General features: G+C 44.2%; 1 protein-coding gene across 1 annotated transcript in view; it reads right to left on the reverse strand.

Moving 5' to 3' along the window:
- Positions 1–1,721: 1,721 nt before the first annotated feature.
- EDEM1 (ER degradation enhancing alpha-mannosidase like protein 1) overlaps positions 1,722–18,100 on the reverse strand; it is a 39,255-nt gene continuing 22,876 nt past the window's right edge. Inside the window, exons 6-12 of the mRNA XM_058563403.1 lie at positions 15,573–15,747; positions 13,876–13,996; positions 13,219–13,389; positions 11,286–11,359; positions 10,325–10,421; positions 8,022–8,225; positions 1,722–5,708 (exon numbers count right to left, since the gene is read on the reverse strand). Of these exons, the coding sequence (XP_058419386.1) occupies positions 5,619–5,708; positions 8,022–8,225; positions 10,325–10,421; positions 11,286–11,359; positions 13,219–13,389; positions 13,876–13,996; positions 15,573–15,747 (932 nt within the window). The 3' untranslated portion in view covers positions 1,722–5,618. The remainder of the gene's footprint in view (positions 5,709–8,021; positions 8,226–10,324; positions 10,422–11,285; positions 11,360–13,218; positions 13,390–13,875; positions 13,997–15,572; positions 15,748–18,100) is intronic.

Consider the following 18,100-nt stretch of genomic DNA (forward strand, 5'->3'; position numbering starts at 1 on the left):
AAGGATTGAAATATATAAATCAGTATAAAATTCTGTGGTGGGAGAAGAATAAAGAACTTGTTGGAATATACGTTTTAATAGACAATGGTAAATAGCAATGGTTTTTAGATTTCAATAGATTTTCAAAAGAGTAAGTGTTATTTTAAAACTTTCTTATTGATCAGCTTTTGGTGGCTCAGATGGGTTTTCTATCAACGGAAGCTGGCTCTTCACTCCCTTTTAGAGTCTTCTTGCTAAGCAGGTGTCAAGCTTTTCAAATACTCAGGCAGTTTTCTCCAAGAATTTGATTATCCTGCCATTGAAAATTATCCCCTCAGAGTAGAGCTCCCTCAAAGTACCCCACAAGGCAAGAAATCCTTGCCCTGGAAAGGTGGATATTTGAGGAGGACCAAGCTCTTGCAAGAGGGCATTTCTTTGTGTGGCGGCAGTGCAGACCCCCAAAGTGGCCTTACTGCCTCCTCCCCACCCCCCCACCCCCCACAGGCACAGAGAATATTCTGAGTTGTATAGAAAGGCTCCTGCCCAGGCCTCTCCGCACCAGTCTAAGTCCTTATCCCTCCTCAATATCCGCTTAAAGACCCTGGGGCTTGCCCTGGGTATCAAATCCAACTTGGCCATGATTGTAGGAAATGCACACACACAGCCTGCTACGTGCCACGTACTGTTTTAAGCACTTCACATATTAATCCACTCAATTCACCCCATGCACATGGTCTATTATTATCATCTAATTGATGGGGAAACTGAGGCCTGGTGAGGTAGTGTAATTTGTGTGACTCGGCACAGAGCTTGTCGGGGGTAGAGCTAAGACAGTACCCTACACCGTGTGGGTCCAGATTCCCGACCCTCAACTCTGACGCTCTACTGCAGTATCAACACAGGATGCTCCAGTCCACTCGCTCCACGGCTGACCAAGGGCACTGGTGCTCCCACTAGCAGGGCTCAGCCTCTTGGAAAGGGAAGGTGGGACCGACGTGGGCTCTACGGCTCTTCAGCTGTCCCTTTCGTGTACTGGGCCTGCTTGGATTGATCAAGAGGACTACAAACCCACGGGACTTCATAATCTCAACCACCAGGCCTCACAATGCACACGCTTTAATATCAGCAAAGTGCTTCCAATCTCAGGACTCTCTCCTTTGCCCTGTGGCAATTCATAGTTTTTATAAAGGCCCATCAAAATTGCCTATGACACAAAGCTGGGACACCAAGGGGCAAAATCAGCAATCTCCTTCAAGATCCCATCACGACTCAGGGAGCAGTGGGGACGAGACTGTCCCTCTGAAACCCTCCTGGCTGACGCTTCCCCTGAACCAGTGCACCCCACATCGACCACATAGTGCCATTATTCCCATCTTAACCGGTAAGAAGTTAGGAGAAATGAATTGCCTTGCTTAAGACAACATAAAGAACTGGTTCTAGAACCTCAAGAGACTCAGATAAATGGCATCAAGAATTGAGAATGAGTCAGTGCCTGGGAGAAAGGAGGCTAATGCAGAAAGGAGGATAGGGATGGGACAGAGATCATCAAAAGCGGCTCTCATCCATATGTGAGGGACAGTTATATGAAGATGTGACAGACAAAAATGAGGGCTTAGCTGTACAAAGAAAAAAAAAAAAGTTTTTATTCATCTAGCTTTCTAGTTTCCTTTAAAGATGTTTTCTCCTTGTTTGTCCTGCATGTAAAGTGTATATGCGAGTACATAAAGAAACAAAATGACAACTCAAAAAAAAAGAATCTTTTAATAAAAATTACTCATAAAAATCCTAATAAATTTCAAAAAGCAAGATATTTCTTAGTACATTTAGAAAAGAACATTTGGTCCTTTTACAAAAAGCTCCCTTTTAATTTAAATACATTTCTTATTTACAAATTAAACATAAAATATCATCTATAGTTGCAAAGCATATTGCACATTACAGAGAGAGAAGCATTTGTATATTTCAATAGGTTTTCCCAGAGTTTCCAACTCTATATTTTTTTGTAAAAACAGATTTACATTTCTTGTGCATAATAAATAAAAACGTATCTTGTGTTTTGCTATTTAAAACTAAAACAAAATACCTTTAAAAATATTATTTCTCTGCCTCTCAGAAAGAGGGAAGGGGGTAATAAATCAGGAAGGTCCACAGGTACTTAACGTTTTCACCAGATTCACATCCAAATTCAAGCCTGAACATAACCTGAGCCCTGCAGACCTGGGACACACAGCCCAGCTCGTCCCCCTTCTCACTTGCACAAGGGTCCCTGCCCTGCAGGGAAGAGGCATTAGAGGAGCAGCTGGATGTCTGGGAATAGAAAAGGAAAGATCATGATATTTTTTCTAAAGTCCCCGCACAGCCACCCTGGCTCGAGCGATCATTCAGCCCTGTTAGCCGGCACTAAATTTGAAAATGTCAAGAAAGAAAGACCTCTGGAACTCTCCAGAAAGAAGAAAGGAACGTCTGATGTTGAGGCTACAAAATCCAAAGAGAAGAATTACAGTTTGCAATCGTTCAGTAAACTGAGCTAAGAAAATAGCTAAGAGGGTTCTTTTTCTTTGGCAAGGGAGAGAGGGGGATCGAGGGGGGAATCAAGTTCAGGCTCTCAGATTGCCCAACTGCACTTATCTAGCCAGGTCACTACAGGTGTCCTCTAATCTTCCTCTGCACAGACACCTCCGTGGTGCATAAACACAGAGAAAACGATTTAGTGACGTGTGCACACCCCCACGATCCAGGACAGCCTCAGAACCTGGAATTTGGCTACACAGAGCAAGTTCTGGCAGAAGAGCTGGAACAAACTGAAGGAAAGATCTGGAAACGGAAAAGGGATTTTCACAAAGGCCCACACAATCGGAGAGTTAAAAAACACTTCCATTGTCACCTACTCTTCCTGGAAGTGGACGAGTTCCTCAGTCACATCATCTGGAGTGGCAAAGCCTGCCCTGTAAGGATTGAGAACTTGGTGGTGGAGACTTAGACTCCACCAAGACTAACTCCACCAAGCCTTCTACAACGGTTTTGCAAAATCACTTTCATCATGTCGACCAAAGCAGAGTCTAGACACTAGCTACACACAGGAAAGCGAGGATGGTGCATGCTCACAGCTGTTCCAAAGCTGTTCCGTTCCGTTCAGAATCAGGGCGTCCCTGGGGCAAAGCAGTGATCAAGGGAATTTCTCTGACACCCCCGCCTCAGCCCTCCCCTACCTGATATCGAACAACACAGACTAGAAGGAACAGCAAAAGCCCTGCAGGATGGATCGCAGTTGTTGACGTTTTGATTTTCAAAAAGAAAACAAGCAAGCTTTGAACTTGGCTCAGAGAACCTTCTTTTTACAGCTGGCACTAGAGAGCATTCTGGAATCTAATCTCACAAACCACTGACTAGGGAGCATCCGACTTGAGAGTGGGTAGTCTGGAAGCTCAACAACCAGCACTAGTGTGCAGTAACTCACTCACCCTCAGACTCACCAACTGGTACCAGTCCAGTGCCTGCAAGTCGAGAGCGTTTGAGACTTAACACAAAACATGACTCCTGTCAGCGTGCAGCCCCTGAGGTTCCTCTGAGGCATCTGGTGCTGCCAGGCACAGATCCCTATTCGGAGCAGGAGGAGGAAGAAATGCCCAAGCGGGGGGCAGGTTAAGGGCCCCGATGAGAGGGGGATGTTGGTGTGCTACACATCAGCGTTGTCACAGAAGCTGGAGAGGGAAGCCAGGAGGGCGCCAAGAGAGGAAACAGATGTACGAGGGACCCACTTTCTTCTCTGATGTGCCCCACTCTCCCAGCTGCGTCCTTTACAATCCCACCTCGACTGCTTGGAGAAATGGTCCAGGGATGCTCGTGTGCCTGTGTGTGTGTTTGTGTTTTTAACATGGGACATTTTGGTTTTACTGAGTCAATGAAAACATTTAAAACATATAGTATTCTGCAAGAAAATTCTCTGTTCAGTAGATGAGACGATGTTGATAAACAGAATGCTTCTGAAATGAAGGAAAAAGGTAAAATAGAAGCATTTGACTTTTTTTTACTTTAAAACAATTTGCATAGTAAATATTTAAAAGATAGAGGTGACACATTTATTACTGAAAATCCCTTTTTTAAAAAATCTCAAAGAACTGAATTATATACCTATTTTATAAAACAACACAACTTTTCAAGAAGGAATAAGATTTCTCCTGTTTGATAATGCAATGGCATAGAAAGCACTTCTAGTTTTAAAAAGACTAAAATGAAATCATTTGAAGTGTGCAAGGAGTGACAGGCGAGCAACATGATAAATGAGGTGGGTGGTTTTTAAGAGACTTTCCGCCCTTTCTATTGGGGTTCATTTCAGCCTCTGAAGTTACACAGCAGTCAGGCTAGGGTTCAAATCCACCTCTGCTGTGTATGAGTGCTCAGCCCAATTTCAAAGAGGGATACTCCGGTTCTGGCTGAGAAAATAACAAAAAACACAGAAGGCATTTTAGCACAACTTCCTCCTTATACATGCTTGCTTAAAATATCAGGTTGAAAGGCAAGGACTGGCCAAGATATTTCCAGAATCTAATAACTAATACCCATCTCGTCCCCCTTTCACTGTGGTGCCACCATGTGGCAACACAAAACTAGCCTGCTAAGACCATAGCAGCAGCTGGCACATCCAGTGGCTCAAACCAAAATCGTATAAGGCACTCATCTAAAGCCGGTATTACACAGAGAAACGGCTCAAGGATGCCAGAAAGTCCTCTATCATTTCTTTCTCCCTGACTTAGCTAATTGGCACTAATCACAAGAAACAGAAACAAAACAAAATTCTAACCCAAACACGGTCAGAATCGAGAATCCTTGGTTAGCAAATACGAGACAGATGGAAGCTCAGACAATCTTATGTATTTTTCTCTCCCTAAAAGGCACCTGGTTCCGGAACTGTGGCGTTCCTCAGGTAAGTTCCAAATAAAGGTAAAGTACCATCCAAAAGATCTACCTGTTAACCTCTTAAACCGTGATGTGACAACATAAGAGACTGCCTGTTAGAATTTGGATAAAACCATTATTCATAAGAAAATAATCTGTAACACTGTGAAGATTACTTGGGGCACAAATGAGTAACGGGACGATTGTTTCCCCATGTGATCAAAAATCATGGGTGGATATCTGGGGGAGAGCCCCATCATCCAACAAGAAAGAGAACGGACAACAAAACACAATAAAGAGGAATGCCAAGTGAACCTCAGGCTCTTTTGCACAGAAATTCCATTCACAATCCCCTCACAGAGAGGGAGCAATACTGCAGTCACAGTGAGTGCTGGCCACGGGAAGAGACCTGCTGGATTCCAGAGTCCGAAGCAGTGAAAATCAATCCAAGGATGCCCCATCCACTGCGCTTAATAACATCAGCATGTCACAAGAAGACAACTTCTATGGGCCTTCTCACTTCAAATTATATCCTTAAGAAATACAGGGCATTTTATTTGAACAGAAGAGAAACACTAAATTATCTAAGATTTGACTACTAGATGTGGGTGAGGAGCTAGACAGAAATTCCTACACCATCACGGACAGCCAGACTTCCATCCTCTCCCACTTGAGACCGGATCTTGGCCTGGGCTCAGCTGTTTAGGTCCAGTTTCAGAGGAGGCCACGCAGAGGAGAGCCGATCAGATCAAACCAACCATCTGGTCAATCTGCCGCATGTAGATGCTCTTTAAGGGCAGGGAGTACCTCCTCTCATCAGGAACCCGATTGCACTAGAAAGAAAAAAATAAGAGAAAATGTGAACTCCGAGTTAAAAGTCCATGTGTCACTTCCTCAGGAAATGTGGTTGAATGACCTAATCTAGGGTTTCTCAGCCTGGGCACTGTTGACATTTGGGGCTGTAGGATGGTGAGCCACATTCCTGGCCTCTCCCACTAGATGCCCCCCCCCCCCCCCCCCCCGACCCATACCTCCCAGTTGTGACAAATAAGATTGTCTGCAGATGGTGCCCAACATCCCTTGAGGAGCAAAGGCAGCCCCAGTTGAAGACCATTGAGGTAATTTAATACCCTCACCTCACAGGGGAAGAAATGAGAGCCAAGGAGGCTGAAAGACATCATGCACGGGCAGAGTGGCCAGGACTAACGGCTGCATCCCTTGGGTCCTTAATCCACCCCAAACTTCAGAAAATGCTTTAGCTATTTGAAAACACTGTGGTTTTTCTGAGTTGACAGTTCTTCTCATCCACAGCTAAAACCTAAATGCTTAAGACTGCTATCTTTTGTTGTTGTTGTTAACTAAAGGCTTTCTTTCCCCTCAAAAGTGATACAAGTTTGAGAAGCAAACATGTTATTTGGAAATAGTTTCCACATACATTCATTACATGCTCTTCCCCAAAGAACCATGTTCCCACTGCTCTATACTTGAACTCACTATACCGGCTCCTCATCCTTGCAAGATCAAGACTCACAGGTCCTCCAGTTGATCCCAACCACTCCCCTGACCCCGGTGCTTTTGTAGGTGCTGTTCCTTCTGCCTGAACGTCCCTTCCTGAGAAGCTCCTCATCCTTCCAGGATCTACTGCAAAGCAACCTCCTCAGTGAAGCCCTCCTTATTTTCCCTGGCAGATTAATTCCTCCCTCCTTTATGTTTTAACAGCATTTCTCACAGACCCCTACTGACATATGCCTGGGGAGAACCAGTCTCCCTACCAGGCCATGAGCCTAATCCAGAATCAGGACCCCTCTGATCAGCCCGCATCCCCAGTGTCTGGCACAAGGGGATCAGGTCTATTAGATGAGTGTCTCCTTTGGTCCAAATCCTGGCTCCACCACACGGCTCTACTGTGTGACCTGAACCTCTCTGTGCCTCCCTTTTCTCATCTATAAAGTGGGAATATTGAAAGTACCTATACCTCATGGGGCTGTTGTTGAGAAGTAAATAAGTCAACGTACATGAGCATTGAGAACAGTGCCTGGCATATGGTAAGCGTTATAAATAAATATTGGCTGTTATTATTATTTCTCCCTTTAACTCTCCTTTTTCCTTCTCAATTATGCTTTGTTCACTTAATCTACACTCCATGGCCTCATGGAAACTTGGGGGACTTTGCTCTGCTCTAGCCTGTGAATGTAGTTCATAGACTAAAGACCTTCAACGAGACACTACAGGGAAAGTCCTGAAGCACAGTCTGGGATGAAAGGGTGTCCCCTAACCAAGGCAGGCTGGGGGTGGGTGGTAGGACTCTCGACAAGTGAGGCTTTTTCTGAGAAGAGAGATGGCATCTAATGCATTGTGGGATAATAAGGTTTGATATTTCAACTGACACAGGGTCCATTTCCCCATCCTCACTTCCCAACCATCCTATTTGATTCAAGTCCATATAACTAGCTGAGACTGCTACTACAGACTCAAGGATTGTGTTTCCAAACCTTTCCACTGCTTATCAGGATAATGTAGGCATGCTCAGTGTGGCCCTGCTTTAAATGAAACTGGGCACTTACTGCACTTCAAGAGCATCTTCAGTAAAAACACAATGACTAATGACTGCTATTTTCCCTCTCCTACTGCTGGGTGATTTTGCGGGATCCCTTCCATTTGCCCCTCTGGATCCACTCTCCACCCTTCTCCACCCTGCTCCAGCATCGTATCTGGATTCTATCAACAGGTTCTCTTGCCCTCTGGCTTCTGGTGGGGATAGCCAATGAGAAGCTCCAGCAGATCAGAGGAGACAAGGAGGCTCAGATGTTCACTCTATTGGCTCCCTTTCTGCAAGGTCACTGAAGCCAGCTCAGAGCAGCGGCTCCTGCCAGGAGGCTACCCCCTCCCACACGCCTCTCTCCATCCAGGTTCCATGACCACATTCTCCACTGGCCCCTTCAGCCAGGAGTGATGCCACTGCTCCCATGGTATTCCCGTGGTACACTCTCACGACACCTACCTAAATGGCCTCTCTGTGAAACTCTTCTCAAATTACCCAATCTGAGTGTGCCATCAATTTTCTGTCAGGAACTATGGATGACAAAGTAATTGGTGGTATTTTCTCTTCCTCCACATACAAACCACCCCTGGAAAAAGCAACTTACATTGGAGCTGGAGTTGATGACTTTTAACTCGTGAGCTTTAGGCCTGTGCATGGACTCTCCCTCTTGGTCCTGCCCTCCCACTTCAGAAAAGAATTCCTTCCAGGGTGATTCCCGAAGATGCTTGTCCACAGATACAATGTGTCCCTCCGTTGTAAACATGTATCTGGTTCCAGATTTGTGGACTGGATTCTCCTCATCAAATAGCTAATGGGAAAGAAAAAGAAAAAAGATACAACTGGTCATAGTAGCACGTCTGGAACTAACTCATAGGGTGCTATGTCCCATACCATGCAGGGAGCAGAATTTTGCTTGGCCCTCAGGCTTTTCAGTGACAAATGGGTAAAAAGGCATCAATTAACAACTGTGGTTCCCAACAGTCGTTGACTACAAGGCAGAATCACCAGTTTTGTTTAAACTCAGATGCCTGGACTTACCCCACCCCAGACCTAGAGATTCCAAAGCCCAGGGCTGAGATCCAAGCACCAGTGGTCTATAAAAGCCCTCTGGATGATCCATCTATGCTCCCCCAAGAGTTCTTGTGCTAGAACACTAGAACTACCCCCACGTCACACACAGCTAGGCCCTAATGCTGGAGGGAAGAAGGTACATGTTTCATCCTTCACCGTATCCCCAGGGCCTAGCAGGGAGTCTGACACATGTGCAGCATTCAGTTCATTCCTGTGTGAGAACACGGGCCGGGCTCTGAGGGCACAGGCCACGTGCGCCGGTCCTTTCCTTCAAGAGTGGGCGTGGTGGGGATGAAAGAGGGGGCAACGGGAGCAACCAGAAAGAACACCTAACTAATATGGGACAGGTCGGTGCGGGGAGAAAGCAGGTGTCCAGTAAATGGTAAATGAGAGAACACTTGGAAGCAGAAATCTCAGAGATGGAAGAAACCTTACAGTCACCTCAAGTATTTTACAGATGAGGAAAAACAAGACTCAGTGCAGCTTGTCCGTGTTTACACAGCTAACAGGAGAAGAATGGGATAGGCCTCAGGTTTTCTCCTCCCAGACTCTGAGTTCCTTCCCCTAGAACACCCTAGAGGGTCCCCTTCCCTCACTCCAGAACTCATCCTGTGAACATCCCAATACCAACAGCTGCTGGACGGGGATGCAGGCCAGCCTCTGACCAGCCTGCTTCAGCCGACCTGCCCCCGCCATGCTGCACTGTGAGTAAGGACCTGCACACCACGGGACTCGGCAGCAGGACAGCCGTCTTCCCACTGCCTGGACTACAAGGCCTGCTGGTGGGCACGCCTCCTCTGCAGCCTCCTGCAGTAAATAGTGGTGCCAGATGCAGAAGTGTCATCTTAAAGGATTAGATCAGTACTTCCAAAATCTGGCTTTGTACAAAATCATGAGCCATTTACCAAACCACAGAATCCTGAGCCCACTTCTAAAAACTGACTCAACAGAGCCATGATTTTAACAAGGGCCCTCAGGGGATTCTGATCCAGCTGGCCCCAGGGCTGGGGAACCGCTGAACTAGATAATACAACTGTCACTACTGATCCACGTCTTTGAATCTCAGCCCAAGTTCTCAGTCTCCATGCTGTCTCCTCACCAGGAAATGCCGACCCTCTGTGCCTTGAGGAAGCGTCCTTTCATATACAGCCAGACTGAGTCCAGTGGCAGAGAGGGAAGGAGTGGCTACGCACACAAGCGCACAGACACCACGCGTGCATGTGGCAGAGTGGTAAAGTGGAAAGAGCACTGGAGAAGGAGTCAAGACCAGGGTTCAAGCTTCAGCTCTGCCACGCAGTCACCCCGAGAACCCAGGCAAGTCACCTGACCTCTCAATGTAGACTGCAGTTCCCATGAGGGGAAGAATCAACAACAATAAGACGATCCCCTAAGGTTCCTTCCAGGTCCAAAAATTCTCTGTCTCTCTCTTCAGACATGAGAATGTGCCTAGGGCCATAGAGCCAGCTGGGCTGTGGGTCTCAGCCAAGATCACTCACGTCAAGAGAAGGAAGAGCTATAGACACAGCTCTCTTCCTCAGGGAAGCCTTCCTCACCACCATGCTGACGCGAGCCCTCCATCAACCATTACCACATTTGGCACAGTTTGTAACCTTACATTCGTTGTTTGTTTACTTGACATTGCCTCCTCCATGATGAGGTTAGAAACCATGGAGGAAGACAGCCACATCCTTTTGTTCTGAGATCGCTGTGTCCTGGGCCAGCACAATGGCCGGCATGGAGCACTGCCCAGGAAATACATGCCAGATGGAAGACTGCGTGAGCGCCTGCTCCAGGCAGTAGTAAATATTTCTTGGGTTAATCTTACAAGACACATACCAGATACAAGTATTTACAGGTCTCGCTGAGGAAGAAGCTCTCCATCCGGTCCTCTTTGGATTTGTCTATGACGTGATGCAGCGTGGCATACCCACACCTATAAAACAATCTTCCTGTTAGTCCTGTCTCTATTCCTCCCCACCTGCCTATTTACGTAAGAAGAACAAGTAGTCTATTAACAGAATAATCAATCAAATTATCAAATCCCGTATGAAAAACAAACTACATTAGGTTTAAGGGCTATCCTTTATTAGCCTAGATTGTCTACAAATGCATTTAAAAAGTGGTTTGGTTGCTAAATCATCAGGTTAGTTGTAGGGGGAAACGGGTGGGAGGTGCAGGGTGTTTGCCAAAAGCATAACATGACACCAAGAAAATGACTGGCAACAAATTCAAAAGGACTGATTTAAATTTTTTGTCCCAATATTTGCAGAACTGACTTATCATTTGGGTAGTCTAAAACAGTATTTTTTAAGAGAAAACTTATGATATACTGCTAGGTGAAAAAAGCAGGTCACAAAATTGAAATATAGATTTTTTAATCTATACATATATACACACATTATATATATAAATATATAAAAGAGACTAAGTATTCATACTTAAATGCTGATTGTGGTTACCGCTGCATGTGGAGATTACAGTGATAATATTCTACCTCTATATTTTCTGTACTCAAACTTTTTAATGTATGTACAAATAACTAGGGGAAATAAGTTACTTAAACAAACACACATAGTCTGCAGGAACTTTGCATAAAAAAAGGTAAAAAAAAAATAAAAAGCAATTCACACTATAATGGACAGATTCTACCACACAAAAAGTAAGCAATTTCCCTACAAAATTAACATTAATGACCTGTTCCATAAATTAAAATGCAAAATAGAATAATATTTCCCAGAACAACTCAAAATAAATCAAAAGTGGCCAACAGAAAAAGGAAGAAACTTAGAAAACTAACTTGACTTTTGTGTACTTTTCCAGACTCTGCAGAATATCCATTCCTACATGGAGGTAGAAGGGATTCTTGGTTGCCTAGAGAGAACATGAGAGAACGTGATCCAGCAAGGGCCTGGAAGACAAGCCATCAACAAACATCACGGTGACCGCAGGAATTTCCCGAGGAGATGAGTCACTAGCCGAAAGAAGGCACAGCACCCAGTTCACTTCATCTTGAAGGGTCACGAACGTTAAAGGTCTGAGGTATTCTGTCAGCTCACGTCAAAGCGCACCTATGATCTGTTTAACTTTAACCTGGTTGAGACAATCTGCTCCAGGGTAGAACAATACTCTGCTTTGGCTCTCCTGATCCCCATCATGATCAGAAATGAAACAACACCTCACTGACAGTACCATCTCTAAGAAGAAATCCAGTTTCTATCTTGCCTCAGAACTCTCTAGAAACTTAAGATACAGGCACAGGGAAAGAGGACCTTGCCTCCATTATTCTACTTTCAGCATTGTGAGGAAAGGCTAATAGGAACAAGACGACTTTCAAAAGTATCTAAAGGAGGCCTCCACACTTAGCTCTCTAATCGCCTAGGAACTCACTCCTTGGGCTGCTTACTCTTCTGTTACATGCTCCTAGGTAGTTTCCTTACAGAAAAAAATTCTCTGGGAAGATGAGACTTTTACCCCACAAATAGTTTAAAAATTCGGGTTCATCTTTAATTCGTGCCAAGTGTCAACCTGCAGCAGCAAAAGCAAACTACTAAAAGGTGAGCTGTCTCTGGATGAAGAGAGCACAGGGAGTGGCTTCAGAAGGCAAAGCTGTAAAGCTGAAGATTTCTCTGGAATCTAAGAAAACAGTCACTGTGAGGAAGAAGCTGAAAATAAGAAAGAAGTGGTGACAGAAATTAAGAGGTATAAACCCAAAGGCAACAGACCTAAGCTTAAGAGGAGAACTTGGACAACACCAGGCATGTCATCCTCAGAGAGTGTATGCCAACTGTACACTGAGTTCAGGGAGGCAAAGTCAGAGGCTGTCCTTTCCCTCTTCTGAGAGGTTATCTAAAACTCATGAGGTCTCTCATTAGGCATGAGCACTATTATCAGTTTCATAGGACCTCTCCCTTTTTCATCTAGAAGCAAGTAGCAAGGATTCAGTATCAACAAATTATTGAATAAATCTAAACCACAGTACTAAACCTACTACCAAAGCTCATAAAAATAAGGGCCTGCCCATGGCAGGTGTCTGTTACAGGTTTACTGGGCTGCACTGAAGGCCAGCTTCTTGGAAAGTGAACAGCTCGTGCTGCTGTATTTGTGAATGGATGAGGACTCTCAGTGTGTATATATGTATGGCAGGCACAGAAGTATAAATATCTGCCTTAAACTATGGGGGAGAACACTTTTCATAGTTAAATTGACATTCCCTCTGGCACTAAAGTAATTTCATGAAAGATGAACATTATATTTTTTTAGCATTAAACAAAAATAGGCATTCAGATGAATCCAAGATGATTTCCTTTACAACCAAGAAAAATAATTTTTTGTCTGAATAATTATTACATAGACCAGTGTTCCACAATACATTAGTACAGAATTGCATCTCAAGAAAAGAATTCTTTGATCAAATAAATTTGGAAAACACTGAATACCAAATCTTCCTTCTGATTACTTAAGGATGTGAGAAATAAACCCTACAGTAAAGACACGATTCAGCTTTGCAGAATGTTAGGTTAAAAAACGTATGTGACCGCAGACGCCTTCCCTGTCCTGTGGACCAATGAATGACACTAAACACTACCAAGACTATGGATAGATGGTAACTCTATCAGAGTCACTATGAAACAACACAATTCTACATCACTCATCAAATGTTCACTAAGAACCAACTGCCACAGGTCCTCCTAGTGTTTAAATACAAACTACTGTTGAACAAACTCTAGTACCTGGTAGAGGAGATATGTCGATTCCACTAATTCTGGTCTCAGCGGGTAGAAGAGCACGTCAGGAGCCTGTAGCTGCCAGTTATACCTCTCAGGGAGGGCCCCATATCGCTTCCATATGGCATAGTAAAAGGCATGGAGGCAGATGGCATCTTCCACGTCTCCTATCAGAACCTAAGGAGAAGACACAGGGCACCAAGCTAAGACACTTTTCCCAGAGAGGCAAGACACGAAGGCCCTGGGCTCTCCCTCTACCCCCGTTTCTCATCTGACCTACAAGCATGATTGGAGATAAAACCAACCCAAAAGTAGCAACCCAGGCAAACAGATGCTCTCCTCGTCTGGCCATCAACGCCAAATTGATGTCAACTGCATAGGACAAGAGGTTAATTGTACTCACGAACAAAGAATAGACAACTGAGAGATGGGTCCTCCAAAAATCACACGCGGCTACTTTTCAAGCGTGGTTTTGCAATTACTTAATGGCTCTGTTCAATATTCTGGGGACTAATTTCACAGAGTAACCAAGACATACTGTGCGAAATAACCTCCCAAATCCAAAGGAACCAGAGAACACTCTGGTATCATAAAAAGAAGAGAGAGGAAAAAAAAGCCCTTTCCAGTGATAGCTTTTTCTTAGCGAATATGACTGCAAACTACCTGCAGTCCGGGGAAGAAGGCCTGCAGAGAGTCAATCCAAGTGTTCATCAGCTGCCCACTGAACATGTTCACGTTGACATACAGCGGAGGGTCTCCTTCCCCTTCGTTACAGGCTTCCCGGCTGAGGAGCCAAGCAGAGCGGTCACAGGTAAAGAGAAAGATCACTGACAGGACACCACCTCCACTTCTCCTGCAGCCCCTGGTGGTTTAACTGAAATGAACTTTTCCTCCTCCCTCATTCTTTAAACCTCGGGAGACAGACTGCCTCTACCTGTCCATACTAGACTCTAGCATCAGATAACACCTACCATAGAACCAAAGTTCTAAATTCAGCCATTGTAACACAGCAGGATTTCACTGTATTTTTCAGAAAGCACTTTGACATTCAGATTTAAAAACAATGCCATGTAATAGAATTTTGTGTACAGCATGGGTCTACCTTAGATTTGACCTGAGTGGGGAAGCCTGGTTATTTCTGCACAAAAAAAGAGTCTCTTCTCTAATAAGGTCCTACACCAGGGGCCTGGAGGACTTCATCAGAGAAGGGCACTCAGGGATTACTAATCAATTTAGTTTGGGGCTTTAAAAAGCAAAAATGACTGAACTCTGGCCAAACAACCTCTTCCTAAAACATAGCACTCACACAAGTAGTCCCTACCAAGGCTAATGTGGCAATGGATCCAAGAAAATTCTATCACGCAGGAAGCTCATTAGTTATCGCTTGCACTGGCCATTAGCCTGGAGAAGAGAGGTGATGTCAGGGTAGAAGTCACTATAGCTTCGAATGGTACTCTCTCTCCTGCCATCCTGAAGGCACAAGTGAGAAGGAGCAAATAATGGTATTTTAAACAAACATAGAGGGAAAAAAATGTGGTAACTGTTCTTTCTCTCATCAGGTATAAAGCCCAATCCTAACAATTCTCTGGAAAGTAAAAGAACCAAAACAACTCAACAACTGTCCTGCATTACAGCTCTATCTACAATTAAAGCCACAGTTAAACACAGGGATATGTCACCCCTTGTGGCAGCCAGTCTCCAAGATGGCCCCCAGTGACCCCTGCCTCCTGGTAGTCACACCCTTGAGTAGTCCCCTCCCACACTATATCAGGGCTGGTCTGTATGACCAATAGAGTCAGGCTTTGTCACTCCAAGATTAGGTCATGAAAGCACGTGGCTTCCACTGTGCTCTCTTCCTTTCTATTTCTCTCAGATCATTTGCTCTGGGGGAAGCCAGCTGCCATGAGCTGCCTACAAAGAGGCCCACGTGGCAAGGAACTGAGACCTCCAGCCAAGAGCCAGTGAGGAACTGAAGCCTGCCCATCACCACAGGAGTGAGCCTGAAAGCAGATTCTCCAGTCCCATTCGACCCTTGTCACGGCTGTAGCCCCCAATAATAGCTTGATGACAACCTCCTGAGAAACCATGGATCAGCTCAGCTGCTCGTGGCTTCCCGACCCTCAGAAACTGTGTGACATCTTTGTTGTTTTAAGCCACCAAATTCTGGAATAATTTGTTATGCAGCAGTAGATAGCTAATATACCTCTTCATCCCCAAATGACTGATAAACAACTAGGAGGCAGTAAGGTGAGGGCAGAGACCAACAGACCCTGTGAATTTATGTTGAGAAAAATAGGAACTTTTCAGAATGCATTCTATTTGCTTTACACAGCAAGAGAAGAGATGTTAAGGAGACATACCCTCTTCTTAAGTAGTTCTGAATACTCTGATATGCAGCATTAAACATCTCTAGGTCTTCTTTTTCTCCAAAGAGAATATAAGATTTCAAGAGGTATTCATAGAAGGAGTCTAATCCAGCACCCAAGCCACTCTGCTTTCCAACCCAATGGCCCGTCTGAATGTTCACAACATTGCCTGCAAAAACAAACAAGGCACTTCAGATCCCAACTATCTTGGGGGGAAGAGGCCTCCTAGTGCAGCCCCAGTGCTCTTCAGGACCTTTGTCCCTGACAGGTAAGGGAAGGAATGAATGCTTGGCCCTCAAACTTTTGTCAGTCCTGTCAGTAGCATGGAGAGCCAGGAGATCTTTCTGAATATAGTGTGTAACCACTGACACAAAAAGGGGCAAAACATTTAACGCAAAAGAAAAACAGGTTTGTCATTTTGCTTTCCCAGACTGACAACACATTTCAAAAGCCAGCAGAGTGTTCACAGCTTTTGATCCAGTACCGCCATTCCTTGAAATTTATCCTAAAAAAAAAGCTTTTAAAAAGAAAAAGTATTACATTGTTCATAGAGAATTATCTGTAAAACAGGAAAAAAAAAAAACCTATAGAAATTATCCAAACATTCAACATCAGAAGAGGTAATGGACTGTCAAGTAGCTTTTAAAGACAATAACTGTGAAAACAAGGTAACGACTTGAAAATACTTGAATGACTTGCCAAAAGTAAGGTTAATAAAAACGTTTATGTTGTATTATACTTTGAAAATATACAAAAGTTGCACATGCCAGGCTGAAAGGACCTATGGAAAGCTGAAAATTTGACAATTTGGGATGACATTGGTTAACCATTTGGTGTTGGGCGGACAATTTGGGCGACTTTTTTATTTCTACTGATATTGTAAAATAAAACAAATATGTCAATAAATTTAAGAACTTAAGGAATAATCAAAAATCTCTTTTACAAAACAGTGCTTTTGCGGAGTGAAGTCAGCATCATGGCAAAGTGAGCTTCCCCCTTAGACTCTCCCTCCCTAAGATACAACAAAAAGGACATTCATATACCAACAGAGGACATTCACACAACTCAAAAGACATCTGAGAGACCCACGCAGCCTTACATCTGAAGGTGGAGGTGCTGGTAACCCCGGAGGAAGTGAAAGGAGGTAAGGAGAACTCCTCTCCTTCCCCAATGACAGCGACCCTGGTACTGGGACTGCGCAGCTCTCTGAGAGAGATGGGGGAGGGGCAGCCCTCCATGGGAAAACCGTCACTCTCCAAGTTCTCTCACAGTCCCATACAGAGGCGACTGAACTGTTGCGGGGGTGTATTCATCAAGCTAGCACCCCAGGAGAGCAGATAGTGAGGGAAGAACAAGAAGCCACCGGGATCAGGCAGGTAAAAGAAAGAGCCCCTCCCCCAGCCCAGAGCACCAGCACAGCTGGTCAGCCAGAGTACCCGCGGATCACAGAGGGCTCAGAATACATAGCTTTTGACCCCCATCCAGTGGCGGCAGGTGGAAGCTGCAACCACATATTTTCAGAATGAGGAAGAATAAGCCCACAACCTCCAGGAGTACACAAAAATATATTAAATCTCCAGACCAGCAGGAAAATCACAAGCACCCAGAAATCAATCCTGAAGGCAGAGAAATCTATAACCTAAACGACAGAGAATTCAAAATAGCTATCATAAAAAAGCTAAATGAACTACAAGAAAATAGAGATAGACAATTCAATGAAATCATGAACTTCTTCACAAAAGAGATTGAAACTATAAAGAAAAACCAATCAGAAATGTTGGAAATGAAAAACACAATGGAGGAGATAAAGAAAAATCGGGAATCTTTAAAGAACAGAGCTGACGATATGGAGGAAAGAATCAGCAATATTGAGGACAGGAATGCAGAAACGCTCCAGATGGAGGAGGAGCGAGAACTAAGACTAAAAAGAAATGAAGAAATTCTCCGAGAAATATCCAACTCAATTAGGAAATGCAATATAAGGATTATACGTATTCCAGAGGGAGAAGAAAGGGAAAAAGGAGCAGAGAGCTTGTTCCAAGAAATAATAGCTGGGAACTTCCCAAACCTAGGGAAAGAACTGGAAATACCAGTGAATGAAATCAATAGATATCCTAAATATATCAACAGGAAAAGACCCTCTCCAAGGGTATAGTAGTAAAACTGGCAAAAGTCAGTGATAAAGAAAAAATATTAAGGGCAGCAAGACAAAAAAAAAATAACATACAAAGGAATCCCTATCAGGCTTTCAGCTGATTTCTCAGCAGAAACTTTACAGGCTAGGAGAGAGTGTAATGACATATGCAAAAATCTGAAAGACAAAAACTTTCAGCCAAGAATACTCTATCCAGCAAAACTTTATGGTAACCACTAAGCAAATAATCAGAACAGAGACACACACGATAAATAAAGAGAAAACTAAGAAAACCATCATACGGAACTACCAAACTGAATTGGTAGTCCGAAATACACAGGATGAGAAACAAAGGAAATGCAGAAGAAATGGAAAACGAGTGATAAAA

This window comes from Diceros bicornis, chromosome 2 (assembly GCF_020826845.1).
Source record: "Diceros bicornis minor isolate mBicDic1 chromosome 2, mDicBic1.mat.cur, whole genome shotgun sequence".
NCBI lineage: Eukaryota > Metazoa > Chordata > Mammalia > Perissodactyla > Rhinocerotidae > Diceros > Diceros bicornis.